This window comes from Lagopus leucura, unplaced genomic scaffold (genome assembly GCF_019238085.1).
Source record: "Lagopus leucura isolate 7727_CA_CO unplaced genomic scaffold, USGS_WTPT01 Super-Scaffold_73, whole genome shotgun sequence".
Taxonomy (NCBI): domain Eukaryota; kingdom Metazoa; phylum Chordata; class Aves; order Galliformes; family Phasianidae; genus Lagopus; species Lagopus leucura.
In genome coordinates, this window is record NW_024962252.1 from 16,007,398 (window position 1) to 16,027,934 (window position 20,537).

At 41.6% G+C, this 20,537-nt stretch overlaps 3 protein-coding genes across 4 annotated transcripts in view; 1 reads left to right on the top strand and 2 right to left on the bottom strand.

The window, feature by feature from the left end:
- The first annotated feature begins 3,376 nt into the window (after positions 1-3,376).
- Positions 3,377-10,509, top strand: TMEM14A (transmembrane protein 14A). Of its 2 annotated transcripts, none has more exons than XM_042895198.1 (5): positions 3,377-3,423; positions 4,289-4,372; positions 6,035-6,136; positions 9,215-9,302; positions 9,911-10,509. In XM_042895198.1, exons 2-5 carry the CDS (start codon positions 4,297-4,299, stop codon positions 9,948-9,950), a joined length of 306 nt encoding a protein of 101 aa, XP_042751132.1. In that variant the 5' UTR covers positions 3,377-3,423; positions 4,289-4,296; the 3' UTR covers positions 9,951-10,509. The 2 variants fall into 2 exon arrangements, with proteins under 2 accessions (XP_042751132.1, XP_042751131.1); XM_042895197.1 differs by lacking the exon at positions 3,377-3,423 and adding an exon at positions 3,584-3,722.
- Positions 10,510-12,028: 1,519 nt separating this feature from the next.
- On the bottom strand, positions 12,029-18,681 carry LOC122189027 (glutathione S-transferase). Its single transcript, XM_042887802.1, has 7 exons — positions 18,630-18,681; positions 17,976-18,082; positions 16,875-16,926; positions 16,492-16,624; positions 15,342-15,483; positions 13,457-13,588; positions 12,029-12,609 (listed from the first exon to the last, which is right to left on the bottom strand). The coding sequence occupies exons 1-7, from the start codon at positions 18,664-18,666 to the stop codon at positions 12,487-12,489; spliced, it is 726 nt and encodes a 241-aa protein (XP_042743736.1). The 5' UTR covers positions 18,667-18,681; the 3' UTR covers positions 12,029-12,486.
- A 728-nt stretch (positions 18,682-19,409) lies between these two features.
- LOC122190748 (glutathione S-transferase 3-like) overlaps positions 19,410-20,537 on the bottom strand; it is a 66,322-nt gene continuing 65,194 nt past the window's right edge. The window contains exon 6 of the mRNA XM_042890840.1: positions 19,410-19,413. Coding sequence (XP_042746774.1) covers positions 19,410-19,413 — 4 coding nt within the window. The remainder of the gene's footprint in view (positions 19,414-20,537) is intronic.

A 20,537-nucleotide genomic window follows, 5' to 3' on the forward strand; every position in this document is an offset into this window, starting at 1 on the left:
GCCTCTAAAATAGCATTTTTAAAACTAGATTTTCCTATTCTTCCCTTTCCATAGGCCCACTTGTTGAAAAGAACAATCTTTTGTGCAAAAACCTTCCTGAATTACAGCTGTCTCAGCGTACATAGCTGCTTCTTTTTCCTGATTCAGGATCTTTGTTTTTTTATAGTACTCAGGGAATCATCGAATGACTTTGGGTTGGAAGGGATCTTAAAGATTCCCTAGTTCTTACCTCCAATTCAGTGTATTCAGTGGTAATATAGCAAAAACTGTAAAGAGCCTATAGCATGAGATGGGTCTTTCATGTGATTCTTTCTGCCAGCCCCCTCCCTTCTAACAATGGGTAGCCTGAGCAAAAACGTTGAAGGAGAGGGTCCTGAGGTATTACATTTCAGCCCCTTAAAGTCTTCTTGCTTTTTATAGAATGCTTGCAAATCAAGACAGAAGCTCAGCTGGAGTATATAAATATGCTTGGATGTGAGTGCAGATGGACCTAAAAAAGAGATGCCCCTTTATCAATACAGATGCAATCTTTAGGGCAGTGGGCTGTATAATATCAAGAAGCTTCCTCTCAATATGTGACCTCTCTTAAGATCACATTTCCATGAAGATGGAAGAATGCTCCTGAAACTAAAGCTTGCCAAATATGAAAACTGTTTTTTCTAAACCAGAGAGACATGGAGGCTGTTGAGTGAAATAGTTATGTTTATAATGGACAAAACCATGTATTCTCTAAATTCATGCTTGTAATTGGCCCAGCTGTTGCAAATGGAACTTTCCAAAAACAAAGCAAACAAATCATGATATCAATCAAAACAACCAAAACAAGCTAAAATAAAACAGCTGGAAATAGACACCCGGCAGGGGAAATTTCAGCTCAGACTGGCAGTTAGGAACAATTGAAAATAAGTATAGAAAGCGCTGAGCAACATTTACGCTAGCCTTGCTGCATGCTCTGTTATCCCTCACTGCTAGGGATGAGGGGTGTGATTTACCATGATACCAACATACTAATTTAATGAATTGTCCTCACACAAAAACCACTCCCAAGAGGCCATCTGTTCTGTAAAAACACAGCAACAGTTTCACAACAGACAGTAGTTTAAGTAATAGCTTAGGGAAAACAATACCAAATATTTTTCATAATTGAAAATAGAGAGGAACCCTACAAGCTGTGTATAATTATGAGAATTCAAATTTAACCCAGACTTCAGTGAGGAGTATCACTGAATTAGGAACTGCAACTGGGCATTATTCTATAGGTGCCAAAAGATGCTGTAGCTGTTTATCTTTTGGAATCACCTCCAGTAGGACTGCATGATTTTGCTCAGTTTAATCCAATGCTTATTTTGTTTATGTTGTGCTTTTCAAGAGCTGCAAGTCTCAGAATGTTTCATAAAGAAATCCAAGATTTCTGGACTTCAGATTAATGAACCCGATTTGGTTTGTATTTTGAAGCCGTCCTGCCCTCAAGTGTCCTATGCTTGTTTTCCAAAAGTTGCTGTACCTTTCATCTTCCTTCCCACTGAATCTTGTGAGATAAGGAAAATGGTTCTATTTTCCACTGAGCAGGCAGACTTGGACAGCTCACGTGGAGTGGGTTTGTGTCACAGTTAAATGCTAACAGAAAAAACAAATGGGACATTAGTAGTGGAAATTAAGTATGTTAAAACCCTAATGAGAGTACTGATAGACTTTCCAGCAAACTCTTTGGAGCGGAAAACTCCCACACCTTTAGGCAAAGAAATCTAAAGGAAAAACAAGATTTTGGCAGGGATTTTCAAATGACCCCTACACAAGGCAGGTATCCAACTCACATTACATGGCATTGTGTTTCTCTCCCTGTAGCCATGCTTATGTTCAGCTGGCTTGCAGGAACAATGGAAGCATGGGGAATGTCACAGCAGGCACCTCCAGCTACCACTGAGCTACATGTCCCAACCGATCAAGAATAGCTAATTTGAGAGAAAGCTAAAGTAGTATCAAGGATGAGAAAATATGGACAAAAATAGCCTGCAGTGGAATGGCTCCAACAAACAGTGCTGGAAGATGAGAAGGGTAAAATGCTAGAATAACCGCGTCAAGTGGTCTGATAAATCAGTTACGTGTGTAGTATCTGAGTCCTGAGGTCTGGGTCTGTTGGTTTCCCTGAACAAACAGCATGAGCATCCTGTCTGCATGTCTGCCAGAGCATTTTCATGCAGATAATCCTTGGTTTTGAAGACACAACACTGCTGGTTTGGGTAGTGTGGCTGGAAAGCTGCACAAAAGAAAAGGATCTGGGGGTATCCATCAATAGCCAGCTGAACATGAGCCAGAGGTGTACCCAGGTAGCCAAGGATGCCAATGGCATCCTGGCTTCTATCAGAAATAATATTGCCAGCAGAAGCAGGCAGGTGATCATTCTTCTCTATTCAGACCTGGTGAGGCTGCACCTTGAGTACTGTGTTCAGTTTTGGGAGCCTCACCACAAAAAGGACATGGAGGCCCTGGAGCGTGTCCAGAGAAGGGCAATAAAGCTGTGAGGGCTCTGGAACACAAGTCTTATGGGAAGCAACTGAGGGAACTGGGATTGTTTGGTCTGGAGAAGAGGAGGCTCGGAGGAAACCTTGTCACTCTCTACAACTAGATGAAAGGAGGTTGTGGCGAGGTGGGGGTTGGCCTCTTCTGTGTAACAGTGATATGATTAGATGTAATGGCCTCAAGCTGAACCAGGAGAGGTTCAGGTTGGATATTAGGAAAAAATTCTTCTCAGAAAGAGTGGTGAGACACTGGCACAGGCTGCCCGAGGAGGTGGTGTTGTCACCATCCCTGGAGATGTTCAAGAACAGTGCAGATGTGACAGTGAAGGACCTGGTTAGTGGGCACGGTGGGGACGGATTGATGGTTGGACTGGGTGATCTTACAGCTCTTATCCATTATTAACAATTCCATGATCCAATGCAGAGAACAGAAGTGCTTTCAGCAATGAATTGAGGGAGGGAGAGCCCAGCATGAGGGGCTGTGAGCAGAGCTGGGCCTGGCTCTTGGTCATGGTTTCAGGGTGGATGTGATGGGGTTTTCAGACTTAAAATCCTAAGTTAGACTACAGATCTTTCACACTGCCGTTGGAGCCCACGAAGACCAGCCACCCCAAGGCTGCCCAAGGAGCTTCTCGAAGCAGCAGACAGCATTCCTCGAGCCGAGGGCTGCAGCCTCGCGTGGACCCTGCTCTGCCTCCCCGCTTCTGCCAAGCGCCACAGAACGGCGCTCCTCCCTCACGGCGCCGTGATGGCAGCACAAACCCGCAACTCTCCTCGCTCTTCGCCCGGACAAAGACGGAAACCGCCCGCAAAGCCTTGAGCACGGACCGCTGGGAGGGCGGAGGGCGGGGCGGAGGGAGGTCGGAGGGCGCCGGGGCGGGACGGGGCGGTGCGTTGGAAAGAGGTACGGCGGGGGGCGAGCGGGTTCCGGGGGGAGCGATGGGTTTGTGCTGCGGCCGCCTGCTTTCTGCTGGAGGGAGCGGCGCTGCCTGCCCTCAGCGGGAGCGGGGCCGGAGCTTGGGATGGGAGCGCCCTGCGCGGGGACAGCCGCTGCTGGGCACGGCCCGCCGAGGCCGGGAACGGTGGCGGATCAGAGGGCAGCTCTGAGCCCGGCCCCTGACCCCATTTTCAGGGCTGATGTCGTAGCGCGGCCTCGTTTAGCCCTGTAGCTCCCGAGAGAACTGCAGCTGTGCAGGGATTGTTGTAAGTCCCTCCTTCTAGTATGAAAGGCTTGACGCCAGGCGATGGTGTGCTCTCATTCCTGCCGTCCCATCCGTGCTAGATGCACCTGCTCAGGGAAAAAGTACACGCTCAAAACTAAGAATGCACTTGATTTGGGAGAAAGAAGGGAATAGCACAGCCTTCCTACAGAGAAGCACTGAAAACCTCCAATCCGTGCCGTGCTGCAGGGCTGTGCCATCACTAAGTGTGACCAGGGTGAAGGAGCGCTGAGCCTTGCTCTGACCAGCCATAAGCACAGTGCAACAAACCCCGTGCTCAGCTAGCGCCCAGCTTGCTGCTTGCATATGTGTATTTTTGACTGGGAACAGCCTGATAGAAGTAAGGTTTGCCTCTGTGCTGAGGAGTAAGGAAGGGCCCCAGCTGGTGAAAAGGTGATGTGACAGCCAATAGATGCACCTTTGTCTTTTGAATGGCGTGATACAGTAATAAAGCACGACTTCCAAAGTGAGATGTTATTTAGAACACTTTAAACAATGTGGTTTTTTTTACCCAAGTCTTCTGCTGCAATATGTTTTTTCCCCCCGCAGTTGGGACCATGGCTGTTGACTGGATTGGGTTTGCATATGCTGCTGTGTTGGCTGTTGGAGGCGTTATAGGATACACTCGTAAAGGTGAGTCCTGATATGTTGAGGTTGGGGAATCTCTTCCTTCTCTGCTATGTTTCTTGAAAAAGAAATGGTGAAAGGCGTGTAACTTGTGCTGTAGTGAACACGACTGCATCTTAAATCCAGCCTGTGCTGCTAGAAGATTTGCTTGGATCAGCTTATGCTTAAGTGGTCACTTCTTTCTATTTATTCAATTGATGGGTTTGTGCCATTTCATTTCCTTTAATTGTTCCTGTGTTAAGCACAATAGGTTATCTTCAATTAAAACATACATTCTGTAGAGCCATGTGGGATTGATTTGGGGATTTCAAATGCACACCGGGGAGAGTACTTTTTATTTACTTCTTCTGCCCTGATGGTTAATTATGCCTGACATTTTTAACGCTGTTCATTTTCACTCTAACGTAGGCAACCAGGTTTTAAATTGTTATGTACTTTAAGGCATATTTTCCACATTTGAGTCACGTTGATGGTACTTGCTGCAAATCGGCCCAGCTGGCAGCAGCCTTCCTGAGCTGAATGCAGCGCCCCGGCAGAGGTCGCAGCTGTGCCGAGCACAGCCGGAGCTCCCGGCTCACTGTCCCAGGGTGAATGTCCGAGCAGTGCAGCAGTCTTGTTCACCATGGCATTATCCGTTATGATTCTTGGGATTCGGGATCACCAGTTCCCTGCGCAGTGTGTGCATGTTTGCTCCTAAATAAATGGCTTTAATGTCTTTACTTTATGAAAATCTTCCCCCTCTCCCCCTCACCCCCCTGTCTGCTCTCACTAACTATCCCATTTGCTTGTTTTCTTCTGTCTTCAGTAGCTGGTCAGTCCTTGTGGAAAATGTGATTTATTTATTTTTATCAGTAATGATTTCTGTTTTCTTGCAGATTCTTGATTAAAAATGTTCAGTATAACAGAACTGGAATCTATATGTCCTCTGGGGTTCTGGATTCTTCCTTTGTAATCATTTTGGAATCAGATTAATCCAGATATTGCCTGCTGTGCTGGTTCTGCACTTTTATCATATGGTACCAAGTCAAATGCCTATTCAGAAACCAAACATATTGCAGAAACTGTGAACCTCATGAACCAGTTGTGTAATAGCATTGAAAGGAAATGTCAAATTGTTTTAAAAAAACATGTTTTCATCCTCATCGCCATCTCATTGTTTGGGGTGTTTTTTTTTTTGCTGTTGAATTTTTTTTTAGATCTTTATTAAATGTAATGTCAGTGATAGCATGGCATCCAGTTTAGCCTTTATATGCATTGACCATAATGACTTTAGTGTCATTTTTCAGAGAATCCTAAGTGCTATAAGATACAGTAAAAATGAATAGATAGACCAGAAAGGTTACAAAAATGCTTCTGAATGTATGCGTGATATTAAAAATCGCCTAGTTCGGGTTTGTTCTTCAAAGATTATCTTCCCAAATTACAAATGTTAGTAGATCCTCATCCTCACCCTTTAGCTTAACAGAGATTGCCAGTAATGCTATACAAAAGAAAGACTAGGAGGAAAATTACAGAAATGCTGTCTCTGTTCACACAGGGTGAGTTAGCTGCACAGTGGCAGCTCAGTTTTCAGAATATTCAAATAACACTGTGTAGAGAGAAAGCTACTGTGTAAACTGAGCATAAAGACATTGTGTTGAAAGATAACACTCGAATATTTTCTTGCAGGTAGTAAAATTTCTTTAGCTGCTGGTCTTACCTTTGGTTCCGTGGCTGGCTATGGAGCTTACTGTGTAACACGTGACCCAAGAAATGTGAAGATATCATTGTGTAAGTGTTTTACTGCACTTTAAAACAATAAAAAAAGACTTCACTGAAGTGCCTGTAAAAATCTCTCTTGTTTTAAGCATTGTGACAATTCTTTGTTTTTTTTTCTTTGTTTTTTTTTGAAATAGAATTTGACACTTCAGCTTAGCTTGCAAAATTCAAGAGCTTACGCATGGAACTCTTGGCAAGATAAGGCGGCTCATTCACACAGCACCGCCTGGCAGTGCTGGGTAGTTACATAACAATGCACATGTTGTGAAATCCAGCTGAGAAACATGGAAAAGTACTGGAATGAAATCATAAGAGACAGATCAGAATGTGACTCGAGACTTAAAGGTGGTGTAAGATAAAGTCTTGCGTGATGTTGAGTGTCCTTAGCTCTCAATGAAACAAATGGTCGATGTGGTGATTTTCTTTACTGCCAAGAAAAGGTACAAACCATGCAGTAATTATCATCCTAGCAAGCTTCCATGAAACCCTCATGAAAGCAAGGAACTACCATCTCTATGTAAGGGGTACATCATTCACCTCATGTAACTGATTTGCAGTAAGAGTTCCTGGAAACTTCTGCCACTCATGATTTTAGTACTGATGGCTTAAGCTGTGGTTTCACACACACTTAACTGGCATGTAATCCAGATTGTGCTGGCACACAATCACTTTTTCTGACCTTAGTTAGAATTTATGGTGGAGCATTTTTGTTGGCTTTATGTTTGAAATCAACTGCAGCTGTAAAAATGTCTTCCATGTAATTAAAAAAAAAAAAAAAAAAAAAAAGTAACATTCACACCAACTGGGTTCTTTGGTAAAGGTAATCATAGTGTACCTCAGCTGTTCCTATGTGGCCTAAAATTGGATATTCAGGTTTTGCAGCCATGAACTTACTGAGATTACTGACATCCTTTTTGCACTGAAGACGCAGCCATGAGAGTATGTAAATTTGTAGTCATTCAGTGTGAGATGCTGTTAAGCACATCCAACATTGTACTTTTATGGGTCAATGAAATCATGAATTTGGATACAGAACTTGTGAAAGAGAAAGGTTAGAACTTACTAAATGTTGATTGTTTTCCAGTTCCCTTGTTTTGGAAGGACTGGTGTATGATTTCCACTAATGTAGATGTCAGATGTAATAATCCAGGCTCTCTAATAAATGTCTATGGATTTTGTAGAAGATCAGAATGCTTTCATTTATGCTTAGCTTTCTGAAGTACCTAGAGCAACTAGAGCATAAGTGTGAGAGGGAGCCTAAATGCATGGAAGAGGGTGACCCTTCTGAGCATAGAAACTAGTGGGGTAAATTAGAATGTAATGAGAGACAAGTGCCCCAAACCTTTACAAAGGGTAAGGAAGAAAAATCTCCTCCATAACTGTGGTTATCTGCAGTATCTGTCACTTACTCAGGAGCCTCCTACAATAGTGTAGGTAATGATTCAGTACAAATCCTTGTTTTAGGTAACTTGTCCTATGTGCCAAGTGTATGTGGCATACAGATACCAGAGTCAAATTTCCCTAGTAGTTTTATAAATTATTTTTTCAAGCATTCATCCACTGTTGCTGATTTGAAAATGCTTGGAAAAAAAAAATATTAAAAAAAAAAAGGAAAGGAGAGTCCACTGCCCCTGAAGTGAGCTCCTGTGTTTTCCAGATTGCTTACTGATTGCAATAGGTGTAGAAATTCATGCTTAAGTTTGTTAGTGAGAATGCAACTCAATGCATTTGCTGTATTGAGTTGCTTTATGAGTTTTATCTTTATGGTTTACTGAGCTGAATTTGGCTTTATTTATTGATTATTTTTTTAAGTGATTAAAAGTGAAATGCTGAATATTCAATGCTTTTGAAAATCAGGTCTAAAAGATGAACGTCTTAAAAACTCCTTGGCACATTTGAAAAGTCGAATACTGGTAATGCAGGGAGCTCACAAACTAAACCAGGCATGTTTTGTAGCTTCTAATTAATTGTGAATATACTCGGGGCCCTTGGCAAGACCATGCTGTGGAATAGTCTGCTCTTCAGACATTCCAGAGAGGATCATATGGGACCAGAAAATAAGAGCAAGGGAGAGTGAAGCAAGCTGTCTTTATTTGTTTGTAACTGCCAGAACTTGTCACATGATGTTGGAATGAGTTTAAAACTCATTTTTGACAACTGTGAGCGCAGCACTGCCCACAGAAGGTGGTGGAGTTTAAAGAGAGTTTGCTGGGTGGTTTATCTGCTCCGTGAGAATGGAAGAGCTGCCAGCATGATACAACCCAGCTGTCAGCCCTGCCTCTGCCCTTTTCTAGGAAGCATTTAACTCAACTGTAGCTATCTTTGCAGTTTTATGTTTTCTTAATCTCCTTAGCAGTCATTAGCCTGACTTGGAATCTCTAGGTCTGGTTGACCGGCCTGTTGCTACCTCTGTTTTCAGGTAAAAGGTCCAGGAAGAAGGTGCAATTCCTTTCATGATGTTTGCCCTTTGGATCTGCCCACCTGGTTTGCAAGCCTTGCTGCAAATCAAAAGTACTTACGACCGCAGTAGATGTTAAGCCATATCCTAGAGCAGAAATAAAGGAAAACTTTCAAATCTAGTTTTTAAGGCTTAGCAAATACAGATCCAGCACACTAAAAGGAAAATAAAAATTAAAAAAAAAAAAAAAAAAAAAAGGAAAAAAAAATCACAACAGTTTCTGTGTTCTAGCTCCTTGAATAGCTAGTAAGAAAAACAGTTGCAGTGTTGGATTATGACACACTGTATTTGTAACTCAGCATAAACGTTACTGTTAACAAAGAGGATTCTTCCAACTTCATTGGTAGCCCTATGAATGCAGGTACACAGGAATACAAATTCATCACCTGACAAACTTGTTTTGCATCCACAGAGAAGGATTTAGCGTTCTGCTGCATTCATCTGCAGCTGAAGGGAATCCTGGTAATGAATTTTGGGAAAGCAAGAATGTTTTTACAGATCTCTCTATGATCTCACATTTTACTGAACTATGTTTCATAGCAAACCATGTCCATGACCTTTGTTTACTCTCCATATTCCTGAATAGTCCTCTCTGAAAGAGATAACAAATGCACTGAATTGTTTTTTTACAGTTTCAGCCTTTCTTTTGACCATTATAATGGGAATGAGGTTCAAGAGGACCAAGAAACTGATGCCAGCCGGACTTGTAGCATGCCTGAGGTAAACATATATTGAGGATCTCAATGTAAAGATTTCACTGATTTTCAAATAGTTGCTACTCAATATCTGATTCAAGCTAGTATCAGTGGAGGTTACTACCACCTAGCAGCTGTGTGGTTTAAGTGAAATTAGTTTGGTCCTGTTTCCATTTACCTGCTTTTTGTCTCACTAGGCAGATACATAAACTGTGGACAGCATTTCTCAGCAAAGAAAGCAGATATCTACAGTTAAACATTAATGCATGTTGCTAAGGCTTTTGGAAGAACCTGAGGAAAGCTTCAGTGCTTCCATACAGATATGCATAAAGCCAGTCATCTAACTTCATACAACAGTCATCTTACACACACACACACACACACACACACACACGGTTGCTAAAAGTTATAAATCAGGACTGAAACTGCAAAATGTTATTTTCTGTTGTGTCAACAACAGAACAGTATGCTTAGACTTTGAGTGGTCAGTGATGCTATAGATTGAAATGCTTTGAAAGATTGCTTACTGGAGATTCTGGTGTCAGGTATTTATGAATGTGCTGTTGTTTAATGATGATTTTCACTGTTTATGCACAATTGTATATGGACTTTTTTCTGTTTTCTTTTCTACAGCCTTCTGATGATTTTGAGGCTTGTTTTTATGCTTCTGTAGGAGAATGTAGCAACTTGAGAACTGAAGTATGACAGCCATGCCCACCTCACAAACAGGCAGGCTCTCCATACTTGAAAGACAAATTGAATCATAGAATCATAGAATCATAGAATTGGAACACAAGTCTTATTTTGTTTTTATCTTTTCAGTATAAGATCAGTATCTGTACCCTAATTACTGGCACTTGCCAGCTGGTGTTTTGCAAGCTAGTTATAAAAGCTAAAACAGTGGTTTGTTAATGATACATTTTCATCTGCTTAAGCAATCTGCTAACTCAAGGGACCTTTACCTCTAAATTTGATAGCTTTCAGAGGTGCTGAGCACACCAGAAGCCACACTGTATCTCAGAGATGTATTGTTTTGAAGCATAATTTTTTACCTTCTGTAATTAAGTAATCAATTCTAACCATATTGTTAGTCACTGATGAATAAAGGCATGTGCCTGTACTGTCTTATACAAAAACCTGTCTTCCTTTTCAATACGTTTATCTTCTTCCACTGTTTCTAAATATCAAACCTACTATCAGTGTTGAAATAAAACTTAAAATGTTTGAAGCTTCTCTCAGCTTTTTTATGCAGAGTGAAGTGTCACTTCGTCAGGGGAAGTTGGATGAGCTGCTCTGTATTCATTACTGATTTAAAACACACACCGTACCGCGTACAACTATTCTGGCACTAAGGGATGTGGTTTAGTGTCCCTTATATCATGAATATACATATGTATACATAACATCCATAAATAAATATTACAGTATCATAAAGGCAACCTATTTCTGAGTGTGTATGTCTGCTCTTAATGCTACACCAATCCATTAGCAGAATACCACCTCGAGTCTTTAGCTAGCAAATGCTTGTACCAGTCACCACCAGGTGTCACCAGGCTTATGTGCAGATGAGCTGATATTCTATGGATTTCAGTGTAGGACTCTGATAAGTAGAACGACAGCTGGACATGTAGGATGTGGTTCTTTCTATCCTGAATTAGAGCAGTCAGGGGAATTGGACAGCCGTGTACCACAATAACAAGCTTAGATGACCAGTGCTGTAGAGGAGATGAATCCTGCTTCTGTAGGGTGAGCTCTACAGAAAAGTTTAGGCAACCTAGTGCTGAAATGTGGATGCTTGCTATCATCACTTGCTTGCTAGCTCATATGCTAAATGCAATGGGATTTTGCATTGTTCAGTACTCCAGAGTTGAGCCATCTTTGCATTCTCAGAACTACCCCATGGGCACAAGGACAGGCGTCAAAGCCCAACTCTAACCCAAAAGCTTTTGTCTAAACAGCTGTGCAGCCCAAGCAAGTAATGTTCTTAGCGAGTCTACTGTATCCCTTGGGGACTGAGCACGCACTTACAGAATGCATAGCTGATGCCCTGTGTTAGTGTCTGCAATGGTCTGACCACCGTTCCATTTGGAACAGAGGCGTAGCAACACAAAACTTGTTAAGTACTATGATAGGCAAACTGCCCTTCCAGTTCAAACTGCTGCTTCCAGCCAGCCAAGTAATGTTAATTTTAAGAAGCGAAGAACTAATATGAGCAGTGTGTGGGTGATTGGGGTGTTCCAAATGTGTAACTCTGAAGTATGTTATTGGCCCACACAAGTCAGAAAAGGAGTTGCTGGTCAGCAATTCTGTCTATATACTGGTTAACAGGTTTCTCTCCCTCATCTGTTTGAGTCTTACTGAGAAAAACAGCTAACTGGAAAGACAAAAAGAGTTTATGTCTGTATTTTTGAAGTGGACAGTGACGATTCCCATCAAATGAGGGTAAAGAATCTGAAACAGGCTTTATCTCAACAAGTCCTTAAAGCATCTGCAAACTCTTTTACTGAAAAGGTAAGCAGCCAGTGCAGTTTCTTTAGAGCTGCTTGAGAAGTAACAGGGAAAGTAAAAGAGTCAAGTGGCATTCTCCTCACTGCAGCAGTCCAGCCATGCAAGAATAAGAGCAAGGAATGAGTAGCAGCAGACTCATTAGACACACGTACTTTGATCTTTCAGCGATCAAAATCTAAGAGATTCATGTAAGGATTAAAATAGTTTCTTTCTTTCAGCCATAAAGTTACAGAGACCATGAGATTTTATTTATTTATTTTTTTATTTTTTAATACAGGCAGCAAATAAATGCACAGGGATACATCGAGTTTTGACCAGGTAAAGTAAAAAATGAATTATCAAATGTTATGGAGTGGCTCTTCTGGGCTGCAACTAATAAAAAGGGAGGAAAGAGGCTTTGTTGCCGTGCTTTGGAAACTACAGCTGAAACACTTCACCAGGCATGTACTGCAATTAATGGCTAACCAAACAGCAAACAGCAGTATATTTTATTTTGTGTAACTGATGGTAGCAAGAACTCTTGGTAATAAAACACTGCCTTCTGTAATCAGCAGGTCCAACAGCCTTTTACTCTAATCTAAATTGTCTTCCATCTCAAAGAGTATAGGGCACAAACCACAGAATAGATCTACGCAGTTTACACTTCAGAGGCACAGCTTAGGTAATTGACTACAGGCCCGTTATCTGTAGCAGCCACGTGACTAGAAACTGAATATTTTCCTCACATTAGCAACTGACTTCTCATCTGATGGTGGCTTCCTCTGGCTGCCAGGCTCCAAGAATTTTTTGATGGTTGGGATATTGCTCATTCTTCCTTTAAAAGCCTGTAAGAAGTAAGAAAGCCAGTGAAAGCAAGGAAATTATAATCCCATCCTTTTTAGCTTAAAAATCAGATGACTTGGATTTTTTATTCTCATACATACATATTAAGCAGAGAATATTAGTAGCTACTCAGAGCCAGCTCAGCACTCAGTATTTTTCATGAAAAATGTATGCATATATATTTGCAAACACGTCTCACAATATATTGGTCTTTTTGGAAAATTCAGGTGTGAATAGGTGTGAATATTCTAATCAGAAATGGTGCCATAGAGTTTCCTTGGTTTTCCAGATGTGGATGGGAGAATTTAATATTAAAGAGTAAAAATTCATCTGCAAAAGGAGAAATTAAAAAAAAAAAAAAAAAAAAAAGGAAAAAACACAACCTGAATCCAAATACTACAGATGTATTTGGGCTAAAAAGAATCTAAGGCAGGAGCACCTCAGTGCAAAACACCACATAAGACAAGAAAGAAGAAACATTTCTATATACAGTTTCTTCAAAATGTAATTTTGCTAGCAAAAGTAAGCTAGGAACTTCAGCCACAGCAAGCCATAACCTCCTGTCCTGATGCCCAAAGCTGTTTGAAGACATGTTAGTGGAGTGACAGGACCAAACTGGTAGAGTCAGAAAGTGAATTCCTGCCAGCTGAAAGCAACTGGGAGCAGCAGAGCTGAAGGAAGGTGACTGTGGGGGTGTTCAGCTTGTTTCAGCTTGTTTTAGTCAACAGAAGATCAAGCTGCCAGCAACTCAGTACAATGGTTCAAAAGACTTAAACATCAATGAGCTTTTAAAGCTGGGCAGTGAAATGTGTATGTTACATTCCACGCTGAGATCAGATGATCACTAACCTGTAGCAGAGGGAATGCAGACAGTATATCAGCCTTAAGTTCTTCTGTCATTAAAATGGCTTCCAGCAGGTGGATGTCTGCCCAGCTTAGCTTGTTGCCAACAAGATAATCCTGACCATGGTCTTTTAAGGCCTACAAAATAAGAACAAATAAAGAAGTCATACAGTATGCAATGATTTTACCTAGATGTAACAGACAGATTTCTACTGAGATAAACAGCAAAAGAAATCCATGCAAGAACCCATACAGATGATTCCTATTACAATCCCACCTGCCAGTATTAGCCTAAGAAAGGCAGCAACTTCTGGGACAGACAAATACCTGGTACCTTGTTGCAGCTATTTCATACACCTAACCCACTACCAAAACAAGCTGCACCAAAACCTGACTGCTGAAGCCAGGGAAGCTCTCAAACAGAGCATCAGACCAGACACCCTGCAGTGCTTTTGAATTACCATTTGCTGCTGATTGTTCAAAGTGACCATATCTAGGAGATTTTACTGTCAGGACTGCACAAGGCCTGGACTGCAAATCCTGCCAAGCTGAATCAATGGACCACTTAAGCGGCCAGTACAGAAGGAAAGTTATTAATTCTTTTGACAAAATTAGCTGGGCTAAAAGTCATGCAAAGTTTAGTTCTGTCTAATGTAAGTTAATAAAGATCATTTTAAAGACTTTTTCCCAGTAAACATTCACATTAAAACTTGTAATAGTTGCCTACGACGCCACAGACAGTACAAAAGTTGCATTTTTCTGGATTCCAGAAAGTTGTATAAAGATATCCTCCAAAATATTCTGATTCCCCAGAGCTAGCTTGTAGGAGCAGATCCCATGATGATTTTTTTTCTTGAAAACTCCTTCTCTCTCTGACCTCTTCCTTAACCTCTCTCTGTGCTCCTCCTGGGGAACCAGGAATTTGAGCCAAGCACGGCTGTGTAGCCTTGGCACAGACATGGAGAAACTGCTACGCTGGGAGAAAGCGCTGCAAGAAAGTCTGCACAGCACAGCCATGCAGGGCACAAACAGCAGCAGGAGGTGAGGATCATTGCTAGCTCTAATTCAGGAAGAAAAAATGTTAATAGACACAAAAATAAAAGAACCTAAAGAGAAAAATAAAATAAATAGCAAGTTGGTAGGAAATGGCAACATAGGAACACGAAGGCTTTGTTCCTGGGAGCAACAGAGAACAACCCTTCCTCCCCTTGCCAAATCTTACCTAGCAAAGACAGGTTTTTTGTTTGCTTTGAGTGCAGTTAGCTTACTAATGCTGTAGCTGAAGGCTCCTTAGAGGCCACCTCGTTAGTGCCTGGTAGCCATCAGATAATTGCTTTCCTGCTTTTAAGCTAGATACATTCTGTTTGTGCACATCTCTCTGTGCACATCTAAGGGTGCCCAAATAAAGCAATTCAGAAAAGGACAGTAATGATCTCTAGGTGACTTCCATTAAAGCAGTGGGTTCAAGAAAAATCACAAAATTAGGTCCCTAATTATAACAAGTGGTTGGATTTAACTGTAAACATCAAGGGTCTGTATACTTTTAAGCAGGGAGCTCTGAAGGCTGGCACGGGTATTTAAATGGAGCATTTGTGCAAAACAATGGGAGCTACCAGCCACTAAGCTACGTGCAAAAAGTGAAAGTCCACTGCCTGCAAACAACAAGGAGAATTTGCCCTTTGAGTAGTCTTTAAGACAGCAAAGGTGCTCAGTACTGAGATCAGCCCAGTATTACTTTGCAGCTTTCTTTTCCCATTGCTGAATGCTGGTTCCATCATACAGTCCCAGAGCTGTACCACCACCTGCCTTCAAGCTATGAGTGTGGGGCTGGGGCAGGAGGGCTGCACCCTGCTTGGCTGCCTTTGTGGACTCCTGATGTTTCACCCTTTACCTTTTCATAAACAGGAAAGTATCTGGTTGTAGCTCGTTCAGTGATTAAGGCAATATTCTTTTCTTTCACATCCGCTGCTTGAAAAGGGAGAACCATGATCATTCCCATCAGGTCTGTTGTTCCCTCCACATACATATCAATCCTGAAAGAAAAGGTTTAAACTCCCATTTTGATTATTTTCCTGAAATAGAGTACTTAAGAGATCACTTGTTAATGAATGCAGCCTAACCACTGGTTCACTTTTTTGTTCTTCCACTTTGATTCCAGCTCAGGTTTTTTGTTTTCCCAAACATCTTCAGAAGCAGGCTCATGGTGTATGCAACAAGCAGAGTATAAACAGAGTCAAACCGATGCTCACATTGTTTTCACAGAATCACAGGGGGTTGGAAGGGACCTCTAGAGATAGAGTCCAACCCCTAAGCCCCCACTTTTCCACTGATACCCTACTCATCTATTTTTTTTATAAGAAAAAAATCACACGTGCAAGCTACTATGGAAAATATAACAGTTTTGATGTCAAATCATAAAAGGATCCAGGCAAAAAATGGCTGCCAACTGAATAGAATCATAGAATAGCATGGGTTGGGAAGGACCTTAAAGCCCATCCAGTTCCAACACCCCTTCTGCAAGCAGAGTTGCCACACACTTGAACAGATCAAGGGATGGAGCATCCACAGATTCTCTGGGCAACCTGTTCCAGTACCTCAGCACTCTCACTGTGAACAATTTCTTCTTCAGATCTAACTTAATCTAGCTTTATTTATTTTAAAGTCATTTCCCCTTGACCTGTCACTACACTCTCTGATAAAGAGTCCAGCATCTTTTCTGTAGTCCCCCTTTAAGCACAAAAAATAAACAGCCTTAGGCATTATAACTGTATTACTGTACTGCAGTTACCCAGCAACACAACGTAATTCCACTCTGGTAGTTCAGATAAGCCTGAATGTGGCCAGAAAATTCTAATGATATTGATATCTAACACCGTGAATCTCTTAGTGTCAAAGTCTGTTCAAGCTGCCTTTGGATCCGAGGGGACAAAGCATGAGTACGTTACGTGCGGCTTTGCACACAGTCACCTCAGAGCAATATTCTTCTCACATACACTAAAAACACTGAAAAAGTATAAGGACAGTATGTACTGCTACTGTACCAGGCTCTCTCCTTCAGGTCTTTCCCATGGAGATTGTATTTCCCTGCTATGTAGTTGAGGATGGCTCTGGTCTGCACCATCTTCATCCCATCGATTTCCACCATGGGCACTTGCTGGAACAGCAGGGATCCATCTGGGGAAGAAAAAAAAGCAAACTATTCAAGCAATGTAGTACCACTGATTCTAAGGAACAGACTTCATAACATGTCATGACATTTCTAATGCTGAGTGATCTAAAGCTTTAACAAGGCAACCTGTTCTCTCAAATCTCTTTACAAGTCACATTGTATCCGAGATCTTACAGAAATCTCATCTCTCACTGATAAAAGTCAGAAGCACTCCCTTTGTTCTGTTGATGTGAACTTACTAGTCTGCAGACTCACCGTTGCGTAATTTTTCTAGGTCTTCTTTTTTTTCTATAAATTCTTCCTCAAACTGAAAAGTAAAGACAGAAAACAACACTGTGACACTCCAAAGTTAATGGGAAAACAGAAAGTCTGGAAGCCAGACTCCACCTCTCCCTACTATTTCTCATACTTGTCATCACTGTGTTGGCAAATAACCCTGGGCTACACCTCCCAACCCATCAGTAAATGCACAGTGCTATCCCTTTAAAAAATCTTCTTCCATCATAAAGCTCTGCTCACTTGCATGCACAATTCACAGATAATGAATCATTCACTGAAAAGCAGCTCACACCATGTGAAATATTTAGAAGTTTTTAATATGCTATGCCTGTTCCTGTTACACATTTTATGCCTCTCTTTTTCTTATAGATGTAACTGAGTCATAGAATATTGTGAACTAGAATGGATCTACAAGGATCACTGAGCCCAACTCCAGAGGGCTCTGGATTTTTGATTTTTGTCTGTTTTCTAAATGAAGAAGACATTTGAATGAGAGCACTTGTGCTCTGCAGCTCCTCTGTCAGCAATACTCAAATTGAATGTGCACCACTAAAAAAGCCTTTTCTTTCCAGTGCAACACAATGCCTAAGAAAATAGTTTCAAAGCATTGCATTCAAGCAGAGTGAACAGAAATTAAGATGCCTTTGGACAGCTTTCACCTGGTGTGAATCTAGATAGCTCCCCACTGGCTTCAGTGCAGCTTTGCTGATTAATCTTTGTCAGGTCCTGACTAATGAACAAAAACCACGTTTTTTGCAGATTGTGTTCTGAAGTTTCACATTTAAGATACAGGAAATTCAGACTGTTCTGGTCTGTAGCAAAAATTTAAGATCTCCACAACATGTATGTTTCAAAAATGAACGAATTAATGATTCTTTTTGCATATTAAAAGAATACCTTAAATAAAATACAAGAGAGTGTGTTACTGCATGTAAGCATTCTGCAGCACAACAGGTGATATTGTACCTATCTCTAAATATAGAAGTACTTGGAAAACCTTTCCGAAACCAAATCCTTATTTCAAACAGAAATTAATCTTATCACTTTATAAAATAAGAAAAAAAATAAGGTACGAACTTCAACCCCAGCTGCTGCTAACAGCCACCGGATTGACTCCATCTTCCCTCTTCCTCTGGTATAGTGAAGCTTAGGTTTCCCTGCCATGATTTCAGAGCTCTTCTTTCCTAAGAAATTCAAGGAGATATCTTAAAGAAAGCTTTAAAAAAACAAAGAACAAAAAAGAAACACATAAAATGTTCTGTTCCAAACTATTAAATACATCTGGATGAACATTAAAGTAAAAGGACAATCAAGACCTAAGTACTGGGGTTTGACACAACCACAGCTCCTGGGGATTTAGTGGGGAGAAAAAATTGAGAATATGAATCAGTTCAACACAGAATTATTACCGAATAAAGTAATGCAATCTTTGCAGTGGCTGTTGGGTTTTGTGACAGCATTTAAGTCACACCACACTAGAAAACCTACTACACGAAACTGACCACTTTGTAACAATTGCAAGCCCAAGACACCAGCATTATTTTTAGCTCTCTTGTCATGAAGTTTGTTTTGAGCACTAGCTGAACCACATCATACATTATACAGCATAAGAACTGACTTCAAGATCCATTCCAATTTTATGAACAATTAAACTGTAACAGGTATGCGTATCGTATTGACTCTGAGAACACAAAGATTCATGCCAAACAAATGCAATCGTGATCACCTCACCACTGGATAGATAAGGCCTGGACAATGCTCCTAGCATCAGCGACTGAAGTCAGACCACTAGATAACGGCTCAGGGATTGAACTTGGTCCTTTCAAAGTTTCACTACCACCAGGTGCAGTCACGTACCATGTTACAGACCTGGCAGCTGAAGTAAGCTTGACTGCTGCTGGAAACAAAGTTAACACTGGACTCTTCTCACTAATGAGTCCCGAAAGTCCCAGCAGATTTAGTAAGAGAACAAACTCACAGACTGATAGCAGTGTTTCATCATCTGATAGTGTTTCATCATCAAGCCAAGGTTTTATCTGTTTTCTACGGGCACGTTTTATTTACTCTTGCATAGGCTTTACAGCATTCAATTAAGCCACAAAATGCACCTTTGGCCATAATCTCAAAGGCGCCAGTGAAAATGCAGAAATGAACAGCGTAACAGTGAGAGTAGAAACTGCACATCCAAGCTTCTCCACTGAAGTTCTTTATGATGGCACTATCTTCAACATGCTCTATTAAGCAACAGCCATTGCTTTGCAGGAGAACCATAGTGCTCCAGCCCAAACTACAGGTCTTCCAAACCTCTGCTCAGCTGACACCTAGCCTTTTATTGTATTTCGAAATACCTCAGTCTCTTCCACCAAAGTTCTAATTAATATATACATTTGATAACAAAGCCTTGGTTAAGACTTGACAGTTTAGAGTGGTAAACAGCCTAGAGCCATTTGGTGCCTAACTAATACTCAAATATCAACAAGGCATTTAGGGAAATGCCTTGTTACAGCTATCTCACCTACACACAGATCATGATATACATCACTGAATTTCACAGAATTCTCTAGAACACTTGATAGCCCATGCCTTGGACAGGCGTACTCTTTGCTGGGCAGGCCCAGAGAGTGGTGCTGAATTGAGTCAAATCCAGCTGGTGACCATCTCAAGGGGTGTTCTCCATGAGTCAGAAATGGGGCCAGCCCTGTTTAGTGTCTCTACTCATAGCCATGAGGGGATTGAGCATGTTCTCAGTGAGTTTGCAGATGACAAGTTGAGAGGAAATGCTGATAAACCTTGAGGTAAGAAGACCCTACGGAGGCATCAGAATGAGCTGGATCAATGTGCTCAGTTCAATTGCATGAGCTCCAACAAGACCAAGTGATGAGTCCTGCGCTTGCACTGCCCATGTAATGCCACAGGCTTGGGGCAGAGGGACTGGAAAGCTGCACAAAGGAGCTGGGGCTGAACAGTGACAATCACTGAACAAGAGCCAGCAGAGTGTGCCTTGATAGTCAAGACCAGGATTGCATCAGAAACAGTGTTGCTATCTGGACTAGGGAGTTGATTGGAGGGAATTGATAGGGAGGACTAGAGAGCCTCTCATTCAAGGAGAAGGACAATCAAGCCCTGGAGCTTGTCCAGAGAAGAGCAAAGAAGATGGAGAAGGGTCTGCTCCACAAATCCTACAAGAAGTGGCTGAAGGAACTGGGGACATTTACCCTGAGGAAGAGGAGGCTCATAGGAGTCGTTGTCACTCTCTACCAGTCTCTGAAAGGAGGCTGTGGTGAGGTGGGGGTTGGCCTCTTCTCCCAGGTAACAGCAATAGGATGTGAGGTAATGGCCCCAAGCTGCACCAAGGAGGTTCCAGATACTGGATATAAGGAAACATTTCTTCTAGAACAAGTTGGTGATGCATTGGAACAGGCTGGCCAGGGAACGGATGCAGTCACTATTCCTGGAGCTTTGCAAGAAAAGCATAGATGTGGCACTGAGGGTCATGATTTAGTGGACTTAGAGGTGATGGGTAGACTATTAGACCAGACAATCTTAAGAGGACTTTCCCAACCTTAATGATAGTATAATTCAATACACACTATTTCTCTTTCCTCTAGGGGGTGACTTGCACTACTCCAATAAAAGTAG

Coding starts and splice junctions, on each gene's coding strand:
- TMEM14A (XM_042895198.1), top strand. CDS start 4,297: ATGGCTGTTGACTGGATTGGGTTTGCATATGCTGCTGTGTTGGCTGTT. Junction 4,373..6,034: donor TATAGGATACACTCGTAAAG/GTGAGTCCTGAT, acceptor ATTTTCTTGCAG/GTAGTAAAATTTCTTTAGCT. Junction 6,137..9,214: donor AAATGTGAAGATATCATTGT/GTAAGTGTTTTA, acceptor GTTTTTTTACAG/TTTCAGCCTTTCTTTTGACC.
- LOC122189027 (XM_042887802.1), bottom strand. CDS start 18,666: ATGCTAGGAGCATTGTCCAGGCCTTATCTATCCAGTG. Junction 18,083..18,629: donor CAGGCCTTATCTATCCAGTG/GTGAGGTGATCA, acceptor TGAATTTCTTAG/GAAAGAAGAGCTCTGAAATC. Junction 12,610..13,456: donor CTGCATTCCCTCTGCTACAG/GTTAGTGATCAT, acceptor TACTTCTTACAG/GCTTTTAAAGGAAGAATGAG.